This window comes from Erpetoichthys calabaricus, chromosome 12, assembly GCF_900747795.2.
Source record: "Erpetoichthys calabaricus chromosome 12, fErpCal1.3, whole genome shotgun sequence".
In the NCBI taxonomy this organism is placed as follows: domain Eukaryota; kingdom Metazoa; phylum Chordata; class Cladistia; order Polypteriformes; family Polypteridae; genus Erpetoichthys; species Erpetoichthys calabaricus.
In genome coordinates, this window is record NC_041405.2 from 131,675,878 (window position 1) to 131,701,636 (window position 25,759).

General features: G+C 37.7%; 1 protein-coding gene across 1 annotated transcript in view; it reads right to left on the minus strand.

Moving 5' to 3' along the window:
• rnf126 (ring finger protein 126) overlaps window positions 1-25,759 on the minus strand; it is a 58,256-nt gene that overhangs the window by 17,356 nt on the left and 15,141 nt on the right. The window contains 5 exon segments of the mRNA XM_051934673.1: window positions 4,124-4,192; window positions 4,554-4,623; window positions 5,240-5,475; window positions 5,637-5,697; window positions 17,593-17,651. Coding sequence (XP_051790633.1) covers window positions 4,124-4,192; window positions 4,554-4,623; window positions 5,240-5,475; window positions 5,637-5,697; window positions 17,593-17,651 — 495 coding nt within the window.

Consider the following 25,759-nt stretch of genomic DNA (forward strand, 5'->3'; position numbering starts at 1 on the left):
CTCCCAGGGTGCCCTCCCCAATGAGCAACTGCGGCCACTCCCTGGTGTGGCCAGATAGTGCCCGGCAATGCAACCCGGTAGCCAACTCCGGGTGTCCCTGGTCTTCTTCCCCCCAGCACTTTCGGGTGTGGCGGAAGTGCTGAGGGCCAGGGCTCCTCATCCTTCTGGGCGTCCCGGCTGGGTACCACCCCCATCCGCTTGCCACAGCAGACACACTTCATGTGCTCCCAGCTCTTAAAACAATGACAAGCAACAAGCATAACATGCAGCTCGCCGGCAGCAGCAAGCCAGCATATGATCTGACCGCTTCTCCTTAGTGTGCATTCAAAAAAGTTGCTAGAACAAGCAAAGGAGACCATCAGTCAATTGAGTTGGCTTTTGCTAAAAGTAGAAAATATAAATGAGAGCTTGCAAGGTGGACACAATGTACTACGGCTGTATTATGTCATTTAACTAAAGAAATGGTCTCTTTTCACACTACAGAGAATAATGCTTTCAAAGAGATGCTGCACCTGACACAGAAGCCTCATATAAAACAGTATCAGTATGGTGGATGAAATGTATCGAAACTGTACTAGCAAATTGAGAATCGATGCACTGTGTAATACCTTATCTATTAAAAAATGAAAAACCCTTCTATATAATTTCTGGACTTCATCAATCACTTATAACAGCCTTAAAAGCTATGTGTTGCCGTACATTCTAGCTGGTACTATATAGCTAAACCAACTTTTTTTTTTTTTTTAATTTGTTGGTCGTTTTGCTCTGTTTAAAATGTTAGCACGTACTAATTTATTTTTCCAAGTTACACTGTTTTTCTTACTCAGAAGCAGGCTTTTCAGTGAATGAAGAATCTTAAAAAGAGAAACTTCAGCTTGAATGCATGTGTACTTACTGAGCTGTGCTGTAAACTAGTAGATCATGGTGACCTCTGGAACTGGGCAAATGTGTATTAGCTAATTTGGCTAATTCCCTGTCACTATATGTCACTCCTCTGCTCCTCCATTCACTCCGGAAGAGGGGGAAAGAAAAACAAAAAAACAAAAACAACACACCATGGGCAAAGATGTGCTACTATAAACTAGAATGGTACAGGAATCTCAGACTCCTCCTGCTATAAATAAGACTCTTTGACAGCTTTTTTGAGAGGCCCTCAGGAATTAAAAAAAAAAAAAAAAAACAAACTTGCCCTGGTACTACATTTGTTTGTTGCAGGTGTGGCAAGGTTCATATAATGGTGCAGTAGGTTTAGGCACACAAATAAAGTTATTTCTGAGAAATATGTACCATAGTGAATGTGGCATAAGTGTAGAATCAATGATGAAGGCAAAGGTAAGGGGTGCACAAAAGTAGTTTTGGGTACAGTCTCCTATTTGGACTTTTAACTTTAATAGCAGAAAGTCAATTATAAAAAAACATTCAAGCTATGCAAGGATATTTAAAAGAATACAGGTATATGGATCTGTGGAATCACATTGTTGTTAAAGAAGTGTGCAAAAAACACGATGCAGGATTAGTACCGGGGCAATAAATAATGTGGTAAGAAGAAACAGGCTGAGGTAGTTTAAGCATGTGGAATGAAAAAGAAAGACTAAGTAAAAGAGCATAATGTGACAAAGAAGGGCGGCATGAGGCGATAAAATAAATAAAATGAAAAACCAAAGGCAGTGTCAGATGATATGAAGCAGAATATGTCTCATTCCTAAATTGCCCATAAGAATAGAAACCTGGACAAATTTTGAGAGCACATACCTAGATAACCCTGGGGCACCACCTAGATAATACCTCTGACCTGGGTAGTACAGACAGCAGTAATCTAATTTATCCAGTTTCAAAAACATTGAGGATTGTACTACTTTAAACACAAAGTATACCACTATAATCTTGTATTCAGTACACGAAATCACAAATATCACTATTTTACTTTCTCAGTAAGCTGTCAAGCAGACACCTTAAAATGGAAATATGGCAGATATAATTAACATACAACACATGAAATGATTGGAACTTACAATTTATAGCATACTTACTAGAGGAATAAGTTAAGGTTTTCTTAGATTAAAAAAAAGGCTGGAAATTATTGGTTGTGCATAGGCATATAAATATTTAACACAATTACAATTTTTAGTTGACAATGCGACAAGGGGGTAACACACCTGTACAAAATGAAGACACGCAACAGGATATGCAACTGATGGCTGTATAAACCATTTGAAATACACTATTAAATTATAAATTGTGCATTTCAGAAAAGAGACTGGAAACCACAGAAAGCTTTCAGTTTAAGAAACCAATCTTAGTAAAAATTGCAGCAAAGCAAAAAAAAAAGCCAACTATTTTTAGTACTTGCGGTAAGTCAGCTTTCAACCTACACCAACAGATGGTGTTAACAAGATGATAATAATTATAGTAATGTAAAACTCTTTTCACCGTTTTTCTGCTTCTGTGTTTGTTTACACTTGTATACGGCCCCTGTTCACCTTCTCCAGCATTTCTATACTTCAATTGGCTGTCACTATAAAATAATTCACATAAGTGGGCTAGGACGTTTTCAGCAACTATAGTCCTTAAACGTGATGTACAGAAATTTTCATGTAAAACTTGTTTTCAAAGCAATAGTTTATTCCAAGATGTAAAAATTTAGCACTGTGCAATAATCTGATCCTCCCCTTTGGCCCTAAAGCAAATTATTTCCCATAACCTCCCATCCTCTTTCAATAATGTATTCTTATAATGCAAATGAAAAAAAAATATTTTGCTTATTACAATAAGTTAGAAAATGAGATTAAATTAAAAATATAAATGCCTTTTTATTGAAAAATGATGTTCTTTGCCATTATTGAATTACTTTATATTGCAACACTTTAGTTTTTTTTTAAATTGGAGTCCCCATACCACCCCCCAAAACACCAAATTAGCAATCAATGCCACACAACTAATAACATTTTCTAGGGGAAATGCTGGATTTTCTAAAACATTTTGTATTCCCTTATTTTATCCTAATTTCCAAATGTTATTGTTACCTTTATTTTACTATGTGAGTAATGACAAACAAACTGCATTATTAAGTTTCTAAAATATTAATTTCTTTTAAAAACATCTATATATATAAAAAACCCCTATGTAGCGTCCAGGTGTCCGTGTGTGGGTGTCTTCTGGTGAAGTGCGCATGCGCGGGGCACGGTTGCGATGCGCGATATTACTGTCAGAAAAAGTTAGAGGCGTTTTTACAGAAATACAAACCAGTATTACTGCGAGAGGAAATTAAAGGTACACAATAGCAGTGACGCAATATTACAGCCACATAATAATAATTCATTACATTTATATAGCGCTTTTCTCAGTACTCAAAGCGCTATCCACACAGGGAGGAACCGGGAAGCGAACCCACAATCTTCCACAGTCTCCTTACTGCAAAGCAGCAGCACTACCACTGCGCACCTGTGAGGAAAAGCCAGTATTACTGTCAGAGGAGATTAAAGGCATATTACCGACGCGCACGCCCTGTATTAACCGCCAGAGAAAATTAAAGGTATATTACGGACGTACAAGACGGTATCCTTCAACTAAGGGCGCCACACAAAAAGGCGAAGCCTCAAAAGGGCGACCTCAATTGGGCGCAGCGAATAAAGGCGCGCGGTAAATAAAGATCTTGCACCTTTGTTGCTCTTCACATATTCCCGGAGCCATTTGAACTAAATTATTACGAACGCCTTTATTCGCCGCGCTCAACTGAGGTCGCCCTTTTGAAGCTCACCTTTTTGTGCGCGCCCTTATTGAACAGAGCCATACAAGACAGTAATTACTGTCACAGAAAAATTAAAGACACACAATACACGGTGGCAGCCCACGAAGAACGGTCAGACTCAGCAAGTAAACATCAACAAAAGAAAGGCTGTGAAAGACAAAGAAAAATACGACCAACAAAAAGAATGAGGTCAAAGTCCATTGCCATTTAATACTAGACTGTTCCTACTAATGTTTATGCACTACTGTTCTACGCGCCCGTTATTGTAATGGGCTAAATACTAGTTCTGTAATAATTGACTCTATGAAGGGGGTTTTAAATTAATGAAAAAGAATAATTTCATCATATCATAAATGCAAACAAGTCTTCTCTCACCTGTGTAATGATTGCATCGAGTCCATTGGCCCCCCAGGCATAATCCATTGGATTTGAGTGCAACATACCCGCTGAATAATAGGAAAAAAAGCTTCATATTATTATCCTTGGTCTAATGAAAACATTTTTAATTCAGGAAATTCAGAATGATTATAACAAAAATACTATAATTTGACCACACTTGGTCAGTAAATGTCAAGAAAGGCAATGCATATACCTTCAATAGGGCTGAACACTTAAAACTCAAAAGATAATTTTTAAAAACTTAGATGATACTTGGAATAGCACTGTCAAATATCCATCTTTTACATTATTATATCTAATAAATTAATATAATGTCCAAAATTGATACAAAAAAGAAGTAATTAGTTTCCTTAGATTTTAGTGTTTTAAAACTTAGTTAATACTTTCTGAAGCTAAAAATTGCTTACCATGGACCCAGTCCTATATTTGGCATGGCAGTGGGTGCTATAATTCCATTTACTAACTGCTGAATAATTCTGTAAAAAAAGAAGCAATTAGAATTCATGTAGTAAAATACTGCCACCTATGTCATCATAAAGATTGCAGTAAGCTTTTATTCTATTCTCTCAAAATAAATAAATCCATAAATAAACATCTGTCATAAAATATAGCCATGCAATTTCAAGAAATTTTGACAGGCTCAATCAGCAACTACTGACAAGACCGCTACTGCAGAACAGAAAAATATAAATAAAAAAGGGACATTATATATCTGCTCCCAGAGAGATAAGGTGGGAACAGCAGAAAACACCCTTTAGTAAGAGAATGTATTGACCTTTCCAAACATGATTCTATATACTGGTAATAATCCACTTTTTGGGACAAGAATGTTTTTTTTTTTTTTTTTTTTTACAAAATAAATCCTAAGTTTGACAACGTTTCTCATCATTTATTTAATAAAAGCATGCTGCTACTTGCTGAATCCTCTAGATGACACTTCAAGGACATACAGTTGCAAAAGAACAAGACATCTGAAGAAGTTTTGACTCAAGAAAACATGTAAAGGGGCCGACCCACATATGGATGATTACTCTTTCAATAAGTAAAGTTAAGAAAACCATATTTAGAAATAAATAAATAAATAAATGTTACCCCTCCAGTGTAGGGACACCCTCATGTCTGCCTGTTTGCCGTCTTGCTAGGTGGCGTGTTCTAGGCTGCATTGCTCCGTAGCGCTGCCGAGAGGCTAGTTCACGCTCCCTGCGATTTTCTGTTTCTCTATTATCCTCAGAGGTTACACTAGACCCAAAATCAAAACTCTCATCAAAAATACCCAGTGCAAACTGGCCATATCCTGGTGGAAAGCTGAACAATTGTTGGTCCAGGTTCTGTAAAGAAAGTTTTTTTTTTTTTTTTTAATTATATTGTACAAATCCATTTACTTATTAGAAAACACAACTTAAAAGTGGCAATTACAAGAAATGGAACACAAGACTCCTGGTTCATATTTGCAGTTAACTATAAACTTGCTTGAAACATGACAACAAACCTCAAATGGATGGCGATTCTGGTCACTAGTTGATGCTGAAGTACTGGAACCATTTTCAGTGCTGTGTGGAAACACAATATCAACAGGCATTGGGGAGTCAGGAAGGCTGTTTTTTTTTTCAGTCCCCAAAAAAAGCAAAAGTGTGACCATCTCTCTTCCTAGCAGAAACAAAGGAGTGCTAGCTGTTAAACTTCAGCTGAACTCACAAGTGAGAGTGGACCAAGTTGCAATAGTTACAGTAACAACATAACTTGTTTTCCCACTGAGAACCATGCACATAAATGAACCAAAAAGGGGACTTTTTAATTCAGAACATTTACTAAGCTGATCTTAAAAAATGTTTGAAAAATGAAGTGATAGCAATTAAGGAGACAATTGCAACTTAATGTGTTTTGCTACATATTTTTAGAACATAAATACTCTATGTGGTTAATGTTAATAAAAGAAAAAATCTGAAAACTAAAGTGATTTTCTTAATTTTTCAACTGGCAAAAATGTACCAATCTATGTAGGAAGTTGGAAGTGACAGTAACGGCTATATTTCCACAAATGACAGATCACTGTCAAAAAGGAGAATCATTTTAAGCGACTGAAAAAGTTAAATTATTATTTTTTTCATAAACAGATAATTTACATGCATCATTTAATGATGTTATAGATTCAGTTTAGATTTTTTCAATTTGTAAGTAAAATTACGTATGAGAAAATGCAATAATGTATGTGTGCAAAATATATATTTAGAGCAGGGGTGGGCAAAGTCATTCCTGGAGGGCCGCAGTGGCTGCAGGTTTTTGTTCCAACCCAATGGCCTAATAAGGAACACTTATTGCTCAAGTGTTTTTGCTATTATTTATATTTTACTAACTTTATTAATTTACTATTTTTCTTTTAGTGTTCATTAGTAAGTTTCGTATTATTATTTTTTTTTTTTTTTTTTCTGAAAGCTTTCTTGTACTGTTTTAATCATTTGCCGTGGATTTTACGGATTTTATCAAGGTTTTGTTGCCTACTCACTTGCTGCCTGGATATACTGTTCTACCGTTTGCTGTGGACTTTATGGATTTTATTAAGTTATGTTAAGGTAAGCTTTTTGTTGTCTACTCACCTGTTGCCCGGATATACTGCTTTAGATTTTCGGGCGCTGTCTGGACAGCATTCCTCCCTACCTCTTCAGTCTGAATGGCGTTCAGATATTCTAACTCACAACTCCGCCGACTTAATCCTGCAACCACTCCTGAAATGAACATCTCCATCATCAAAGAACTGGGACTTCTTCGCCGTCCTCGTTACATTCACAGAGGATCCAGCCGAAAGTTCGTCTTCTATAACCACCCAAACTGTTCTACTACCAACATTCCTTCTTTCTGGTCATCTGTCGCACGTTTGACGCGTCATCAGAGCACAGTCGCTCCAATTACTATCAACACTGGAAGTATCGTGAGATCTCTGGACTCTAGCATGGGATACACCCGAGCCACTGACAGAAATATCGCGAGGTCTTCACATCCCCGGCTGGATTTATTTTGTGGAATGAATTCTAAGCTGCGTGGAGTGGATTTTAATGTTCTGCGTCCTGTACAGAGATTTACTTCACAGTCATTGGTTAAATTTGAACTATTTAACTCTCAATCTATCAGCAATAAATCCATACTGATTGAAGAACACATCAGGGAAAAAGGACTTGACTTCATGTGTCTGACAGAAACCTGGCACCAGTCAGAGGTTTACTTTGCCTTAAATGAAGCCTGTCCACTTGGCTAGTTACTTGGAGGCAGCTCGCAGCACTGGGCGTGGTGGTGGAATAGCTGTTATCCACCGTCAGGACCTGGGGTTGTCCCCTATCTCGATACCTGCAATATCTTCCTGTGAGTGCCTTGCATTTAAATGTAAGCCCCCCGTTTCCCCTGACTGTTCTCCTTATCTATCGACCTCCAAAACCCAATTCTGCCTTTATTCCGGAAATTACTGATCTTCTCACAACACTCTGTGCTACTTCTGCCAACATCATAATCTTAGGAGATATAAATATTCATGTTGACAATCCCACAGGTTATCTCACTGCTGATTTCCTTGAGCTGCTAGATTCTCTCAACCTACAACAACATGTTGATGTTCCCACACATTCTAGGGGTCACACTCTTGACTTGGTCATTTCAAACTGTGCCCCAACCAGGAATCTACAGGTATTTGATCTTGGTATTTCAGACCACAAAGTTGTGTCATTGGAGCTGCCCTTTTTCTCCTCCCGTATCAAACCAAAACGACAGATCTACTTCAGAAATCTGAAGAATATCAATGTAGATGCCTTGGCCTTGGACCTTACATTTCTCTCCTCTGACTTTATCAGCTCCCTCTCTGTTGCTGACCTTGTGGATTTTTACAACCAGTCCCTGAGCAGTCTCCTGGACTTCCACGCCCCTTTAACATCTAGGTCCGTCTCATTCTCGTGCTCAGCACCTTGGTATACCTGCGAGCTGCGAAAAATGAAGGCGGCTGGGCGCCGCTCAAGGCCTCTGGGCTGACTGTCCATAAACAGGCTTACAGAGAACACATGAGAGCGTATGCAGAAGCTCTGAAGGTTGCACGGTCCAAGTTTTATTCCACCATCATCAGAAATGGCTCCAGCAACCCTAAAAAACTTTTTTCAACCATAAATCATCTTGTCAAACCTCCTTTACCTGCCCATTCTGAGACCACTGATGACAGATGCAACATGTATATCAACTTTTTTAAACAAAAAGTTGATAATATCCGTTTACACCTCTCTACCAAGGATATCTTGCACTTCCCAACTGTTGACTCATTGTCTGAGACCATCCATCCTCTTTGCTCTTTCTCTGTTGCCACACGGGAAGAGGTGGAGGATGTCATCAGGAAAATGAAACCGTCTACTAGTTCCCTGGACCCTTTCCCCTCACCCTTGCTGAGGGCCAACATTTCTGCCATCTCTCCACTTATCACCAGGATAATAAATCAGTCCCTCCTGGCTGGCCATATTCCTTCTGCACTAAAAACTGCTGTCATCAGACCTCTACTGAAAAAATCCACCTTGGATCCTGAAGTTCTCTCCAATTATAGGCCCATCTCCAATCTTCCATTTCTCTCCAAAGTTCTGGAAAAAATAGTTGCAGCACAACTTCACGATCATCTCAAACTGAACAATCTGTTTGAAAAGTTTCAGTCTGGTTTTCGCCCTGGCCATAGCACCGAAACAGCCCTGGTCAGGGTCACCAATGATCTTCTGATGACGGCAGATACTGGTTCACCTTCACTACTTATCCTCCTTGACCTGACAGCTGCTTTTGACACAATAGACCATAACATCCTTCTTCACCGCCTGCAATACACTATTGGACTCTCAGGAATTGTTCTAAATTGGTTTACATCATACCTGACTGGCAGAACTGAGCATGTCGCCCTTGGCAGCGCAAAGTCCCACACCCACAACGTCGCCTGTGGTGTTCCACAGGGCTCTGTGCTGGGCCCTATCCTTTTTACTATCTACATGCTCCCCCTTGGAACTGTCATTGGCAGACATGGTTTATCGTTCCATTGCTATGCCGATGACACTCAGCTTTACCTCAGGACTACTCCCTCCTCCTCTACTGCTCCTCTGCCAACATCTACATTGTCTACCTGCCTGGAGGAGATAGAGGCATGGATGAGGCTCAATTTTCTTCAGTTGAACAGATCCAAAACAGAAGCCATCTTAGTTGGTACATCACATCATCTTCGCTCTTCTACCATCACCAGTATTACTTTCTCTGGCCAAAATATTCCTCTTTCCACATCTGTTACTAATTTGGGTGTTAGAATGGACTCCCAACTTACTTTTGACACCCACATCAAATATCTCTGTAAGTCATCTTTTTACCATCTCAAGAACATCGCCAAACTCCGCCCATTACTCACCCTGGCAGATGCAGAGAAGCTCGTCCATGCGTTTGTCTCTTCCAGGCTGGATTACTGTAATGCACTCCTCATTGGGATTCCTGGCAAGAGTATCCAGAGACTCCAGTATATTCAGAACAGCGCTGCCAGGATCCTGATGAGGGTGCGAAAGTATGATCACATCACCCCAATCCTGAAAACCCTTCACTGGCTCCCTGTTTCATTCAGAATAGAGTACAAGGTCTCCCTTCTTACCCATCAGTGCATTTATGGACATGCCCCTCTTTATCTACAGGAACTCCTTACCCCCCATAACTCCTTACGTTCCCTCCGCTCTGTACTCACTAACACTCTTCAAGTCCCCAGAACTAAGCTCAGCAGCATGGGTGACAGGGCGTTTTCATCGGTGGCGCCGAGGCTGTGGAATGCCCTCCCTGATTACCTGAGAGCCCCACAGTCGACTGAGGCCTTTAAGCGAAACCTAAAAACTCATCTTTTTAGAAAGTCATTTTGTTAAAGTATTTTATAGACTCTTCTGTTCTTTTTTATTTTATTATTCTATTTTTACTCTGTAGCACTTTGGGATTGCTAAAATATAAAGTGCAATATAAATAAAATTTATTATTATTATTATTATTAAGTGACACTTCTGCTTCATTTTATTTTCATTCGTTTTTAATGGCGCCTTATTAGCAATAAGATGCAAATGACAAAGGAAAGCTATATTTCTCCATTTAGCTTGTTACCATTTACACCTGTGTGTATTTATCTTGCGCTACTTGGTTTAATTAAATACTTGGAAGGAAACTGTAGAGAAAAAGGTGAAGGACAGAGAATTACTCCTCTATTTTAGACTTCAAAAAGAAGAAAGGAAAAAAAAATCTCAGATGAACAGACGTGGCAGAGTTAAAGCACTAACAATCCATAAAGTTTAATTATTGGCAAGCATTGTTTTCTAATTCAGCAACTGGGTTGGATCAAAAACCTGCAGCCACTGCGGCCCTCCAGGAATGACTTTGCCCACCCCTGATATAGAGATATAGAGAGAAGATATTTAATCATTTATCTAAAATGTATTTAACATTTTACACAGCAAAACAGAAAATGGTTGTCTTCACAATCTCAAGACAAAATTTACTATTCACCCAAGACATTCCTAAAAAATAAGCGTCATAATCTAATTATATGTATATAGTATGAGTATCAGATATGCTCTTCAGAGTACAAGATTACAGCATTTACAAAAAATTCAATCATAATAAAATGATGTAAATACATAAACAGATATATGGTAAGATATATCATAATCTTGACAACATCAAGATAGGGGTGGGTGGTATGACCAAAATTCTATATCACGGTATTTTTCTAAATTATCCCGGTTTCACGGTATTCGACGGTATTTTTTTCCCCATGCATGAGTGGATGTTAACCACATTTTCCACTGCAATTACTGGCTAAGAATAACCTATTCCACTGTCAAGAGTATTGTACATTGTACAAAAAAAAACATTTTAATGTGCACACAAGTATTAATACAGTTTTGCATTGCCCCATAAAGTGATAGTTTTCAAGGGGGTGGCACTAATGGAGAAGGTATCACATTGCATGACAGATGCAGTCAAAATATAGAACCTTTTTATTGAACAAATTTTGCAAAAACAAACTATAATTTTGACAACATATTTTCAACCATACAAAGAGGCATTTAGACTTAGTAAAATATCCAGAAGTGCTTGTCAAAAATTGTATTGCACCGAATATGTCTTAGAAAAGGAATAAATAGTAAATATTTTTTGTAAACCAACTACACTTTCTGGTAATGTTAACAATCTCTGTCCACTGACACGTTAAAGTGACTTTTTAAACAACTTTATCATCATTAAACTGCATAATATTTAAAACTAATAAATAATAACAATAAAATAAATAATAGTATTATTACTGATAGTTGCACTATTACTTCAAGACTTCAAGCCCAGGTGCATTACACAGTATTCACCAAATTAAAATAAAATACAACAAGTGCAACTTGGTGATGACATCTTTACCAGCTGAACCATCATTTAGGCAAACTGCATTAATATGGACCTTGCTTCAAGCTAAGCTATACTGGGAAGAAAAAAACAAACTATATGTCGAGATTAAAGTCGACATTTCCACTTTATTCTCGCCATTTATGTTGAGATTAATGTCGACATTTCCACTTTATTCTCATGGTTTACTTCATAATTAAAGTAGAATGTCGTAAACTAAACTTCTTCCTAAAATCAATGTTTAATCAATTACTTAATTTACCTTGTCATAAATTAATGCAGCACATTAAATGCTTTGTGTTACGTTCCCCGACCCAGTGGTTAATCACTACGCTTCTTAAGCGATCACCATACAGAATCCATTCACTTCATGATATTCCTGCTTTCTGAAAATTTAGAATGCTAAGATAAATACTTATTATCATTTTCATGATGAAATGCATTAAAGCAGGTATTACACATGCACGGTAGTAAGGCGGCAGTGCTGCTCCCTCGCAGTAAGGGGTCCCCAGGTGTATGTTCAGTGTAGAGAACTTTATGGCAGGTGTGACGAGGCTCCAAAAAACTGGATGTATGAATAGCTATCGCATAGGTTTAACTTAAGTATTGTGTAAATGTTGGGTTTGTGATCTGCTGGTCGGAGACACGAACACAGAATTCAATGCATGTTCTTCTGAGCGGGCTATCTTTATTGCATGCATGCTGTCTCTATCTGACGTAGGCTACCAAAACCCCAGTTCCTATCCTTCCTTTTTCTTTCACCACATAACCACATAACCAATCACCACACGATAAACGTCTTTGTGAAATTAAAACTAGTTATAAACTTAGCCCACGGAGTGTTCAGAACTTTAAAAATATCTTCGTTACACATGTTTAATTATGCCATCCATTCAGAGTTGCGCCCATCTCTGAACGAATCACTTAACACAAAGCATTTAATGTGCTATATAACTTATGAAGGGGTTTGAGAAAATCTAGTAAATTAAATATTCATTTTATGATGAAGTTTAGTTTACGATGTTCTACTTTATTGACAAATTACGAGAATAAAGTCAAAAGAATATATTCTCGTCATAAGCGTCAAGATTAAAGTGGAAATGTCGAGAATAAAGTCAAAATGTCGTCACACTATTACACAGTACCCAGGTACATTACACTGTATTGAAAACAAATAAAACAAGTACAACTTGGCTTGCAGTATTATCCAGTAGTATAGAAATAGTATTTACACATCTGACCTTTTAAAACTAAAGCATCTCCAGGCAACAGATGTGACTGCTTTTTTCGGCTCTCTATCCATTTTCACCGCGCGGCATACCTATGCTATCGCCCACTATGTGGTGGTGTAGCAGTGAAAAAGAGCCCTAGTGCAACAAATCTGTGTTTAGCGGTGTAGCAGTGAAAAAGGTCCCCACTTGAACAGTTTCCCACTGTGCCACGTTCTGAACGTCGTTCAGGCAATTTAAACCGGTGTTGCGGTATAAGAAAATCCATATCATAACAAAAATAAAAAACGGTTTTCGGTATGAACCGGTATACCGCCCAGCACTACATCAAGACAATATCAAGTTACAATACACACAGTCACTAAGATATAGCCAGTTGAAAATGATGCAGAGGTAAACAAAACCTTGACTGGACAACATTCTTTGTAAAAGTAAACCTCTGGACATTTCAAATTCCTTTAGATCATGTAAAGTCACAGTTGTCATAATCCAAACTTAGTAACACCTACTTCCATAGCATTCCAATGTATCATAAAAACAGGTCATAAAACTAGTATAAAAAGATGTTTAGGTAGTAACAGGTGAATGATATACACTTTAACAGGAATATGCATTCAAATGTAGTAATTTTTAAATATCCAATGTGAATGTGAGCAGTGTAACTTCTAACCCATAATAAGTCTGTATTCAACATTTAGAGGTCACAGCACAAAACACCATGCTCAGTCATAGGCCATATTTGTTTACACACCCATACTCGCTCATAGGTTAACTGGTGAATCTAATTTGACCCTTTAACACAAGCCATTTTTCTGGGAATGTGAGAGGACAACAAAAGTATACAGGGAAAAAAATCCACACATTGCAGACTTTAAGGGTATTTGTATACATTTTGGTCATAAAATGTAGAAATTAATTTTTATACACAGTCCCCCCCCCCCCAATTTAGGGCACCATAATGTTTGGGACATAGCAATGGAAGGTATATTAAAGCAGTCATATTTAGTACATCATTGCATATCCCTTGCATGCAATGACTGCTGGAAAAGTGTGAAATCTATAGACACCACCAGGTGCTAAGGATCTTCTCTAGTGATGCTCTTACAATCCTCTAGTACAGCCATCTTCAGCTCCTTCTCCTCCAGCTTGTTTCAGGGGCTCATCCCTTCATTTTTCTCTTTAGCATATAGAAGGCATACTCAGTTTCACTTAAATCAGGTGACTAGCTTAGCTAGTCAATTTTCCATTTTTTAACGTTTAAAAACTCCTGTGTTGCCATAGCAGTATGTCTAAGATCATAATCTTGTTGTAGAATGTGTTTGGAGGCATTTACTGGAACTTGAGCAGATATTTCTATACACCTCAGAACCTCACCACCATGTTTAACATATAATACTTTAGACCGAGGGCAGTTCCTTTCAGTCTCCATACTTTGCACTTGGCATTACTCTGATATAAGTTAGTTTTTGTCTCATCTGTACACAAGACCTTTTTCAGAATTCTTCAGGCTCTTAAGTACTTTTTCCACAAACTGTTATCTGGACATTCTGTTTTTGTAGTTTGCATCTTTGTAGTGTGGCTTCTGTATTTCTGATCATGATGTCTTTTGCGGATAGTATTCTCTGACACAAACATCTGCTTCCTGAAGACTGTTTCTGATTGTCAGGGATTTACTTTATTATAGTGGGGATTTTTCCGTTACCAGCAGTGGAAGTCTTCCTTGGACCACCTCCCCCTTCATGATTACCGAGATCATCAGTGCGTTCTTTCTTCTTAATTATATTCCAGAAAGTTGGTTTAGGTCTTCCTAATTTTTCACCGATGTCTCTAACGGTTTTATTTTTGTTTTTCAGCCTCATAATTGCTTTTTTATTTATTTTTTTTTTTATTTTACTTTCATTGGCATAGCTTGTCCTCATGCTTAACAATGGCAACTACAGACACCAAAGGTACTCTGTAGAAGCAAGCCTAAGTATGTTATAATTACACAAATGAAGCAATCAAACACTGAGTAATCACAAAAACCTTTAAGAACAATTGTCCCAAACATTATGGTGCCTTGAAACGTGGAGGACCATGTAAAAAAAGTGTTGTAATTTCTACATACTGTGACTGAAATGTATGGAAACATCCATGAATTAAAGTCTGCAATGTGCACTTTAATCAGGTCTAAATTGATTGGTTTATAATTTTAAACTGTGGAGCAGAAGGATACATTGAGGAAAAATGTCTTTGTCCCAAACATTATGGAGGGCATTGTATGTGTCATTATTCTTTACAATTTTAATTGAACAAACCAGAAAAGTAAAAAAAAAAGAATAAATATACAAATGTGTTTCTCAATCCAAAACTGAACGACACAGCCTCTTAAGGCACCAGCTTTCCTCAGGAAAGGCTGTACATGGAACTGGATCAGTTTTGCCTGTACTGCCTTGTTTCTTTCTTTGAAAATCGGTTGTTTCATGGTAGATGCTGCTGCATAAATCCTTAAACTGCTAAACGTATGAAAGTCTTGCTCTGTCTGCCTTAGCAGAACTTTGTCTTTGTTAAGCATGAGGCTGGGTGAAAGGCTATGTTAATAGTCAGGAGCAGTGAAAGAGTTCTTGAGCCAGTTAAAGGAGAAAATGTGTTTTATTTACAGCACATAAGGGTAAATTTCCCCCTTGGGACAACTGAAGTGCTATCAGTCAGAATCTGATGTTTTAGAAGCAAGAACTCACATTCCAGTCCTTCAGGACCTAACTTAATTGTTGTGCTGAGGTGCTGTAGATGCGAGCGGTTGATCACAGAATAAAAAAAGAACTAAAGTTATTAAGATTCTTTAAACCCTTCCACTCCAGCAGTTGTAGCAGAATTGCAACAGATATGACCTAAATCATCAGTTTAAAATGCTGATAAATGATGATTCAATTCTGTCATTTTGTTGCTGTCATAAGTTCTAAAGCAATAGCCATAAATCAAGCAAAAACAATGCTATAACATCAAATGAATGTAAAAACTAAGCTGGCATTAACAAAGATAAAAATGAGAAAAAAAAAGTGAAAAAGAGGTAGGTTTAATTTTCAGGATACACAGCTATAATATATTTATGCAGCCCTTCACTGACACAGATGTCAGAACTATTAAATTTAACGTCACTATAACACTGCCACATCATTCAACAATATCAAGGCAAGTGAGAGGGTGCAATACCTACGAGTGGTAGTGTGAATGAAATCACTTTTCATAGAAATGTACAAAGGTGTTGTGACAAACTATGTTTGAAAAAGAGCTCACACAAAAGCATGTTTTAGTTATCTTTGTAAAGGTTTTCTGTTTAAACATTAATTATAGAGAAGTTTTCTTGTAAAGTGCTGATTTTTCTCCCTGCACGTTGTCGTCTTCTTCATTCTTTCCCACTTTAGTCTTGCACCTCAAATCAGACCCTTTCCCTTCTTTTACTATATCCATCCGCCTCCACTTTGGCCTTCCTTGCTTTCTGATCCCCTGTACATCCTTTCCTATCACTCTTTTGCTGATGTTTTCATGGTCTCTCCTCAGTACATGTCCTTACCACTTCAACCTTTATTTCTATACTATCTTAGATCTCTTCCACTTTACCTCCAATTGTCTCATGTCTTGCTTTGTCCTTTTTTGTAGCTCCAAACATCCATTTCAAAATTCTCATTCCTGTCACATCTATTTCTTCTTCGCTCCCTTTACTGCCCATGTCTCAGCTCCATACATCGTTTTTGGTCTTACCACTCTCTTAAACCTTACCTTTAACCTTCTCCTTAATTATGCGATCATAAAATACTCCCAATACCTTCTTCCAATTGTCATATCTATATTGCACTCTATGGGTTTAATCTACATCTAATTTTCCATTTTGGGCTACCACTGATTGATGATATTTAAATTTGTCAACTGTTTTCAATAGCTCTCCCAGCAGGCTAACTGCTGAATCATAAGCATCATTAAACCTCATATATTCTGTCTTTTTCCTATTTATTTTCAATTATCTATCTTTCAAAGCCCTTCTCTGTTCTTGTTATAAATATTGCATACTAAAATAAAGGCAGAGCTTCCACTAAATCATTACAATGAGAAAATAATAATGGCTAAATAACTGATTATATGTAGCATAAATAAGACAAATGGGGCACTACCACTAGGCAAAAATGTCTAACTTCTTTATTGTTGTGTATTCATCACAATATAGTCATAGGAACAGGAGTGTAATGACAATAAGTATTTTTTTCATCTTTGTACAAAGTTCTCATTTTTAGTTTTAGTCTAACCCTTGTTTGTAAATTTACTTGCTTTTACAATGCTCACATGTAGGCATGAACATGTTGTTAAAGGGGGTTTCAAACTTTAGAGAAATGCTTCATTTATACATACACAGCTTATTATGCTGTTGTGATATTTACAAAGACAGATTAATCATAATTAAATGGGAATCACTTAACATCTTTACTGTAAAGAAATGATCGAGAGAATGCTGCACCCAATTAAAATGTCAAATGTACTTAAAATTGTGTGGCTAGACTTGTCAACGTTTATTAAAAAAAAACACCTCTTACAGGGGCAAAAAAGGAAAATGAAAGCCAGAATTAAAGGTCAGAAATTTTATTCTTATTAACTGCAAACTGATTATGGTGTTAAGCTAGTTATTACTACTAGAATTTGAAGGTGGCTTAAGAGGGTGATTTTTAAAGAATTCGCGTCAGCAAATTTATATACTAACACATAAGAATGATAGAACAATGTTCTAGTGGTAAAGCAACATCACTAAATAAAATCATCCAACCAACATACCTTCTCTCTTCAGGTAGCTCTTCAATAAAGCCAGACTCACACCTCGGGCAAGTGTACTCCTGTTACAAATACAAATATAAGACTGGGTTTGTCAAAATGCAAATGATGGAAAGTCAACACAGTAGTTAAAAACCAACAATGCAGATTCTCACAAAATGGCCTTTTAAATATATGTACAGTTTATTAGTTTGGAAGAAATAACAGACAAAAGGCAAGGTAGCTCTTTATCCTCAATTTCCTCACTTAAGCAGCTTTTCTTTTGAGTAAAGAGACATGTAACAGGGTCTCAATTTTCTCTTTGGCCATTGCAGATACGACCCACTCAAACCTGAGATGCATTAAATTGATTTAATAATGGATACATTAATTTGATTTAATAAAATTACCTGTCTGTCCTTTCATAACAAACAGCTTATTTTAGGACTGGGTAAGCATTTTAATTAGACTTGAGTACAGCTCAAAATCAGCAAAATCCTAGAGCTGGTTATTGATTTACACAGTACCCAAAACCTTTATGGCTAGTCACTATTGACGGAGTGGATGTAGACGTATAATACTGATTCAAGTACTGGTGGGTCCAAGTTAATGACAAGGTGGGCTGCTTTAGTAACACAGATGGATTATATAAGTAAGAGCAGAGTAGACATTTTATTCTTAGGACAATGCATTCCTTTAATGTAGGTAACAATGATCGTTACATGTTCTACAATTCTGTGATGGCCAGTATGATTTTCTATACTGTGATGTGCTGGACAAGTAACATTATGTCTAAAATAAACAAGCTAATTAAGAAGGTGCACCAAGTTATTGGATGCATTCTCAACTTGATGGAGGCTTTTGCAAAGAAAAGGATGAAGACAAAATTGATTGCCATTAAAATAAAACTACACACCCTCTCCCTAATGCACTATTAATAAGTACGTTTATTCAATAAACTATTCAGCAAAAGTGTATTGTCACGCTTGAGTCACAGAATTGCACAGAAACACAGGAGATTGCTGAGCCAGGAACTTTTATTCAAACACTTCAAACGAACATATGTTCCTTTCAAAAGTAAAACAAGCTCCGTGTGAAGACAGAGGGGACAGATCAGTCTCTCTCAATTAAAAGTAAACACAAACATCTTTTTCTTCGGTAGGGGTGTGCGTCGGGAGCGGGACCCCCAACAGAAGCAGAGGACATCTGAGAGAGAGAGAGAAAGCAAAGAGCAAAAAAAGACAGGTGCTGTTCAGGCTTTTAAGTATGCAAAGCATATCACGTGACAGAGAAGCAGCAGCAGCAGTACAACGTAAGGGAGCAAAGTGGAGGTAAACTGTATTTATTCCCATTGTATCAGCGTTTAAGAGGGAGTTTTGGAGGAGCGTCAGTGTCTTCTAGGGGTGCGTTCAGCCCCCCTGTTCACAGTGTCTATAGAATTTTACAGTTTTATTTTTTTTTCAGATATCTTTGTGCAATATTGGACAGAACTTGAAGTTAATAATTTGTTTAAAAATGTTATAGGTTTTCGCTTTTTTATATCTTTATGCAGTAAATGACAGAACTTGTTTACAAATGGGAGCGGCACGGTGGTGCAGTGGTAGCGCTGCTGCCTCGCAGTTAGGAGATCCGGGTTTGCTTCCCGGGTCCTCCCTGCGTGGAGTCTGCATGTTCTCCCCGTGTCTGCGTGGGTTCCCTCCGGGTGCTCTGGTTTCCTCCCACAGTCCAAAGACATGCAGGTTAGGTGGATTGGCGATTCTAAATTGGCCCTAGTGTGTGCTTGGTGTGTGGGCAGGTTTGTGTGTGTGTCCTGCGGTGGGTTGGCACCCTGCCCAGGATTGGTTCCTGCCTTTGCCCAGTGTTGGCTGGGATTGGCTCCAGCAGACCCCTGTGACCCTGTGTTCGGATTCAGCCGGTTGGAAAATGGATGGATGGATGGATGTTTACAAATGCTATAGTTTTTTCATGTGCAATGTCTGACAGAACTTTTGATTTTTACACAATAGATAGATAGATAGATAGTACAGTATGTTACATTTTTCTTCTTGCTTGAATGCTGAACAATTCACCTTACAGCAGAGCAGTTAACATTTATTCACACTGTAATGCCCATGCCCTGTATTTCAATTATGATTAGTATTTTGTTCCCTTTGAATTCATATCTTGTTTACATTAATGGTTAGTGTCTGTTTAAAATGCTCTCATTATAATAGTTTTGTTGGTCTTGGCACAATTTTTTGTGTAAATCCTGTAGGCCACTTTGAAATAGTTTACTCATACTTGCACTGTGTGATCTCAATAACATTTTGACTAGTGAGTTTCATGTTTTTGTGTTATTTTACTTCAGTTTTAAGTAAATAAATCTGTTTTCGTTAACTTGTTTCCATTAATCTCATTAGTAAGCTACAATGAATATCCTATTATCAAGAACAAAGCTAGATCAATAATACTTTTACAAACACGTTTTTAAAGGATGCAAAATATCATCTATCATTATTGTCAAAGTCCCAGAAAGTATTGAGATATTTTTTGCTAATATCACACACCCCTAATCATAGTATATATTAATTTGGCACAGTATATATTAATTTGGTACTGTACAGTAATCCCTCACCTATCGCAAGGGTTATGTTCCAGAGCCCCCCGCGATAGGTGAAAATCCGCGAAGTAGCGACCTATATTTATTTTATTATTTATACATATTTTAAGGCTTTATAAACCCTTCCCACACTCTTATAAACCTCTCTCACTCTCTTGTTAACCTTTCCCACACTCTTATAAACACTTCCTATGCTCTTAAACACTTTCTACATTCTTAAACACCGCAGACCAACACTGCACACTGCACGCAGCGATCAGACGTCAATGTGTCTGCACTCGCTTTGTGAAGGGGGGCAACTGAACTCACGCTGAGCAGAAATGGACTTTGTGCTGCTTCTGCCAAAATGCCTGCTTGTCGCTCTGCGCGTTCGGAAGGAGGAGGAGTGTGTGTGTGGTTTTGTGAGGGCTGAACGCAAGTTCGCTCAAACCCCCCTCCCCGGAGGCGCAGTTCGCATTGTCAAGGGGGTGGGGAGCTGAATGAACACTAAGGAGAAGTGGACTTTGTGCTGGCTTTGTGCTGCTTGTCGCTCTGCCTGTCAATAATTTAAAAGCCTGTACATCACCAATTTTCCTGTCTCGTCTTGCGTGAAGTTAAAATGTTTTATAATAGTGAGATGTTACTCATATCCTTAGCCCGACATCCACATATCATATGTGTTAACAAAGTGTGTTTTATAAGTTTACATGTGTTTAAAGCATGTGGGATGGGTATTTTAAGGCTTAAACTATAAAAATGTTTATTTATATGGTCTTTCTATATCGCAGATTTTCTCCTGTTGCTGATGGGTCTGGAACATAACTCCTGCGATAGGCGGGCAATCACTTGTATTTAAAAACCCGCGAAGTCGTGAATCCGCGAAAAGTGAACCGCGAAGTAGCGAGGGATTACTGTATTCTAACATGAAGCGTTTTTTTTACAGATTAAAAAATATTCTAAATCAGTTCTTGCAATTTAAAAATGGAGACTAGACTGAAGTAACAAAGGTTCCAATTTTAGAAGACACGAGTTTTGCTTTTCTGAGGAATGTTTATGACAATAAAAGGAAAAGGAAAGTAATATACCTTCACAGATTCTTGCCACTATTTTTCTTGAAGTAAGAATACATTCCTGTTTACAGCAACATTCTCAGGTGGAGTTTTGATGTAAATAAATAAAATTGTACGAAATCACATAAATGTATGAAGATGTTTACAGTGACTTTCCATTTTGATAAAAATGTTTTAAAGATGCTCAAACTCAACACATCCATATCTTTACAGTTGGACACATGACTAGTTTAAAAATGATCTCATAATTTAGGAAATTAAGCTAAGAATTTTGCTGACTCCACCACGTTTAAAGTAACTAAGTTGCACTCCCAGGGATGAAAGGTTGCCATGAGGAGAGACAGGTGATGTGGTAAAGAGCAAAGGTGGACTTCGTTTATACCGGCAGAATTTCAGAGCTTTTTTTTTTTTTAAATAACGGATATTATGTTTTACAAAGTGTCCAATATCAAGAAGCAAAGCAACATCTGAAAAAATTCTTGCCATGGACCAACCTGTCCTCAGTCCTCATACTTTTGGACCTATCTGCAGCCTTTGACACGGTCAACCATCAGATACTTCTGGAAACTCTGTCTAGTCTTGGGATCTCAGGCACTGTCTGGCAATGGTTTGCTTCTTACCTTGCTGACCGGTCATTCCAGGATGCCTGGCAAGGCTCCCAGTCAACTCCACGAAGACTGACCACTGGTGTTCCTCAGGGCTCTGTCCTAGGACCCCTTCTCTTCTCCTTATACACAGGTTCTCTTGGGAAGGTAATAGCTGGACATGGATTCTCTTATCACTGCTATGCGGATGACACTCAACTCATTCTCTCCTTTCCACCAGATGACCAGCAGGTCTCAACCCGCATCTCAAACTGCCTTGCTGATATTTCCTCTTGGATGACTTCCCACCACCTCAAGTTGAATCCCAGCAAGACTGAACTCTTGTACATCAAAGGCAACTCATCTCCGAATCTTGACCTTGCAATCTCTTTTGACAACTCAGTTATCGTCCCCTCAAAAACGGCAAGAAGTCTTGGTGTCACTCTAGATGAAGACTTGTCTTTTTCTCCACACATCAGCAACCTCTCCAGGTCCTGCAGATATCTTCTTTACAACATCAGGAGAATCCGCCCCTTTCTCACTACAGAGGCTACTCAGCTTCTTGTCCAGACCTTGGTCATCTCTAAGCTGGACTACTGCAACTCTCTGATGTCTGGACTTGCACTAAAGGCAACACGACCACTTCAATTGATCCAGAATGCAGCTGCAAGACTCGTTTTTAATATTCCCAAATTCTCTCACACTACACCTCTGCTGCGGAACCTGCACTGGCTCCCTGTGGCTGCCCGCATCAGGTTCAAAACCCTAAACCTTGCCTTTAAGGCCAAAACTGGAACTGCACCACCTTACATATCAGCACTGGTTAAGCAGCGTGTCACTTCTCGCTCTCTCAGAACTTCAAGCACTGCTCGTCTCGAACCACCCTTACTTAAAAGAAGAAGACGACATGCATCAAGACTCTTTGCAGTGTTGGCTCCTCAGTGGTGGAATGAACTTCCTCTTGCTGTACGAACAGCGGAGACCCTCACTGTCTTCAAACGTCGTCTGAAGACACACTTCTTTAAACAGCACTTGGGGGACTAAAGTCCCCATACTTTTTTTTCCTACCCTTTCTCTTTATATATAAAGAAAAAAAAAAAATTGTACTAAACTTACTCTTTTCTTCTAGCATGGTTTTGTGTACAACTTGGTCAGCGGTAACCTGTTTAATGACAGTAGATTTAATCCTAGCCTAAAAAGACTGAAGAACAGTCGTAGACTACTAAGCACTGTTGTAAGTCGCTCTGGATAAGAGCGTCTGCTAAATGTTGTAAATGTAAATGTAAATGGACTGGATATATTCCACTCCAATGTGTAAAGTTTTTGCCTTTACATTTGGATTGATGCCCCTTTGATTCTATATAATGACAAGAACAGACATGGTCTTTTTAAAAATTCATAATGCTTCACTTAAGAATAGAATCTCCCATGCCTAATTAATATATATGACGTTCAATCAAAAAATAACTTCCACTTGAAAAAATATCAGACTTATCTTTTAAAATGTAATTCAAAATATACAATTATATCAAAATTTATTTCAACATCAAATGAAAAAAGATTCAACACATTAAAATAATCACACTTTTAATAAGTTCCTTTAAGTATCAAGTCTCAAGATTTCAGATTTAAAATGTAAACAAGCAATGATGAATCACCAGTAAAAACACAAAGGGTGCCAGAATAGCATGTAGAATGAAAATATTAACTGCATGATATGTAATTTTATTTCTTGTATATAATTTTTAATCTCTTACGTACCTATGCAACTTTTAATGCAATGCAATGCAATAATTGCACAGTTAGATCCGGACCACCCCCTTGAAGTGCCACCCCCTTGAAAACTATCACTTTATGGGGCCATGCAAACCTGTATTAATACTTGTGTGCACATTAAAATGTTTTTTTGTACAATTCTCATGACAGTGGAATAGGTTATTCTTAGCCAGTAATTGCAGTGGAAAATTTGGTTAACATCCTCTCATGCATGGGGAAAAAAATACTGTGAAACCAGTATAATTTTGAAAAATACCATGATATAGAATTTTGGTCATACCGCCCAGCACTACTACAGTGTTAACCAAGTTAAATGATAATGAAGTCAACACAGATAAAACATATATTATTTATCAGTGTTCATCACCACAGCTTACACCAGCAGATGAACAAAGACGAACTAAACACATTTTCCTACACTCACCAAGCTTGATATGGTCTTTTTCTTCTATTCCTGTGACAATAACACCATTAGTGTGTCGTTAGTGCAGAAGTACACTTCTGATTAAAGAACACAGCAAGCCTGAAGTATGAACATACTGATAGGAAGATGGTTTTATTATCTCAAAATTGTCTTTCCTGAAACATCTGGAACCATGTTGCAACTCAAATTCATTTAATTACTGCAGTTCACTGACAGATTTCAAGTGAATTATTTGATGTTTATAAAATCTTGATTTTTTTTTAATATAAATAGCTAAGCATCATTCTGAATTTTACTTTGTATTAAATTTTATTGTAAAATTTAAGAGTGAAAGATAATCAGTAAGTTTTGTATTTCATATTTTAATCGAATAATGGTATTTAGCTGATGGCACACTACTGTCACAGTCTTTATTTAAAAAAAAAAAAAAAGACTTTCAGCTATGCCAGACAACCTGATCCAATTTTGTACCCATGTGTCCAACACAAAATATGTATTTCAATAAAACATTTTAAAAGAAAAAAGTGAAGGTCTGAGAAAGATTCATCTCTCATAGTCCACAAAATGTTTGGATGATGCTCTAAGAAAAGGAAAAGAGAATCAATACAATTGGAAAATTCTACAATGGCAGAATGAGAGCACTGACGAGCCATAAAGTTAATTAATGCAGACCATTAACTGCAAGATTTTTCTTCTAATTAAGATATTGGCTAAAGACAAAATGGTGGCCTTGCATTATTTGATTTCAAATGAAAAAGAAACAAGAGTTAAGGATTTGAAAAAGCAAGTCAATTAGAATTAAGGTAAAATAAAAATTGGTTACTAATCAAGAAAGTGTCTAGAATGAAAACCTGCAGCTACTGCAGTCCTCCAGGATCTCTGTTGGAAAGACCTGCTGTAGTGTATTGAGACAGCATGTGCACATACAACAATAAGCAAAGTTGTTACTTAAAGAATTACAGTGGCAAAGAAGACACAAATACTGTTTTCCTGTCGATCATTAACCCTTTAAACTCAAGCCTCATATTTGTCAGTTTTCTGCCACTTTGATTTAACTACCAATAACTTCACCTGTTACTCAATATTCACATTCCACTACTCAAAATAAAGGGCAGACTCTCCTGTTTTAGAATTTTACAACTGAAGAAGTACTTGTGTTGTATAATATTTTACAGCAGAAAGACGCAAAATTCAGTAATGTTTTTACCAAAAAATGCACTTTGAACACTATTCTTATTTTTGTAAGTGTTGGAATAAATTTACAGACACCATAAAAGTTTCAGTAAATCTGTCAGGAACAACCAGTAAGAATCTAATGTATTGTTTTGAAACTGCACAAGAAAAGATTCTCTTTCTCCACTTTCATGGTTTTCAAGTAAGTGACACAGCATCAAGAAGCCTACTTGAATGTATAGTATACTGCATATTCCATATCTATATTACTAAACGACAGTTTAATTTATGCACGGCGGACGCACCGAAGTGCATGCGCACTGCGCCGCAGCACCCCAGAGTCAAACGCAGCGGCTTCCCAGAGTCAGTAGGTGCCGCCCAAACAACACAACCTGTAGGCAAAGGAGTCACGGCTCCAAATGGAAAGAGCTCAACGATTTGTAATACAACACCGAGCCCGTACTGACTCTGGGAAGTCAGTACGTGGCGCCCAAACACCACAACCTGTAAACTACACTTGCTCTAATCCACTGTTCCAGCAGTCAGTGTGGCATATTTGAATCACATAACGGTAATTCAGTATTAA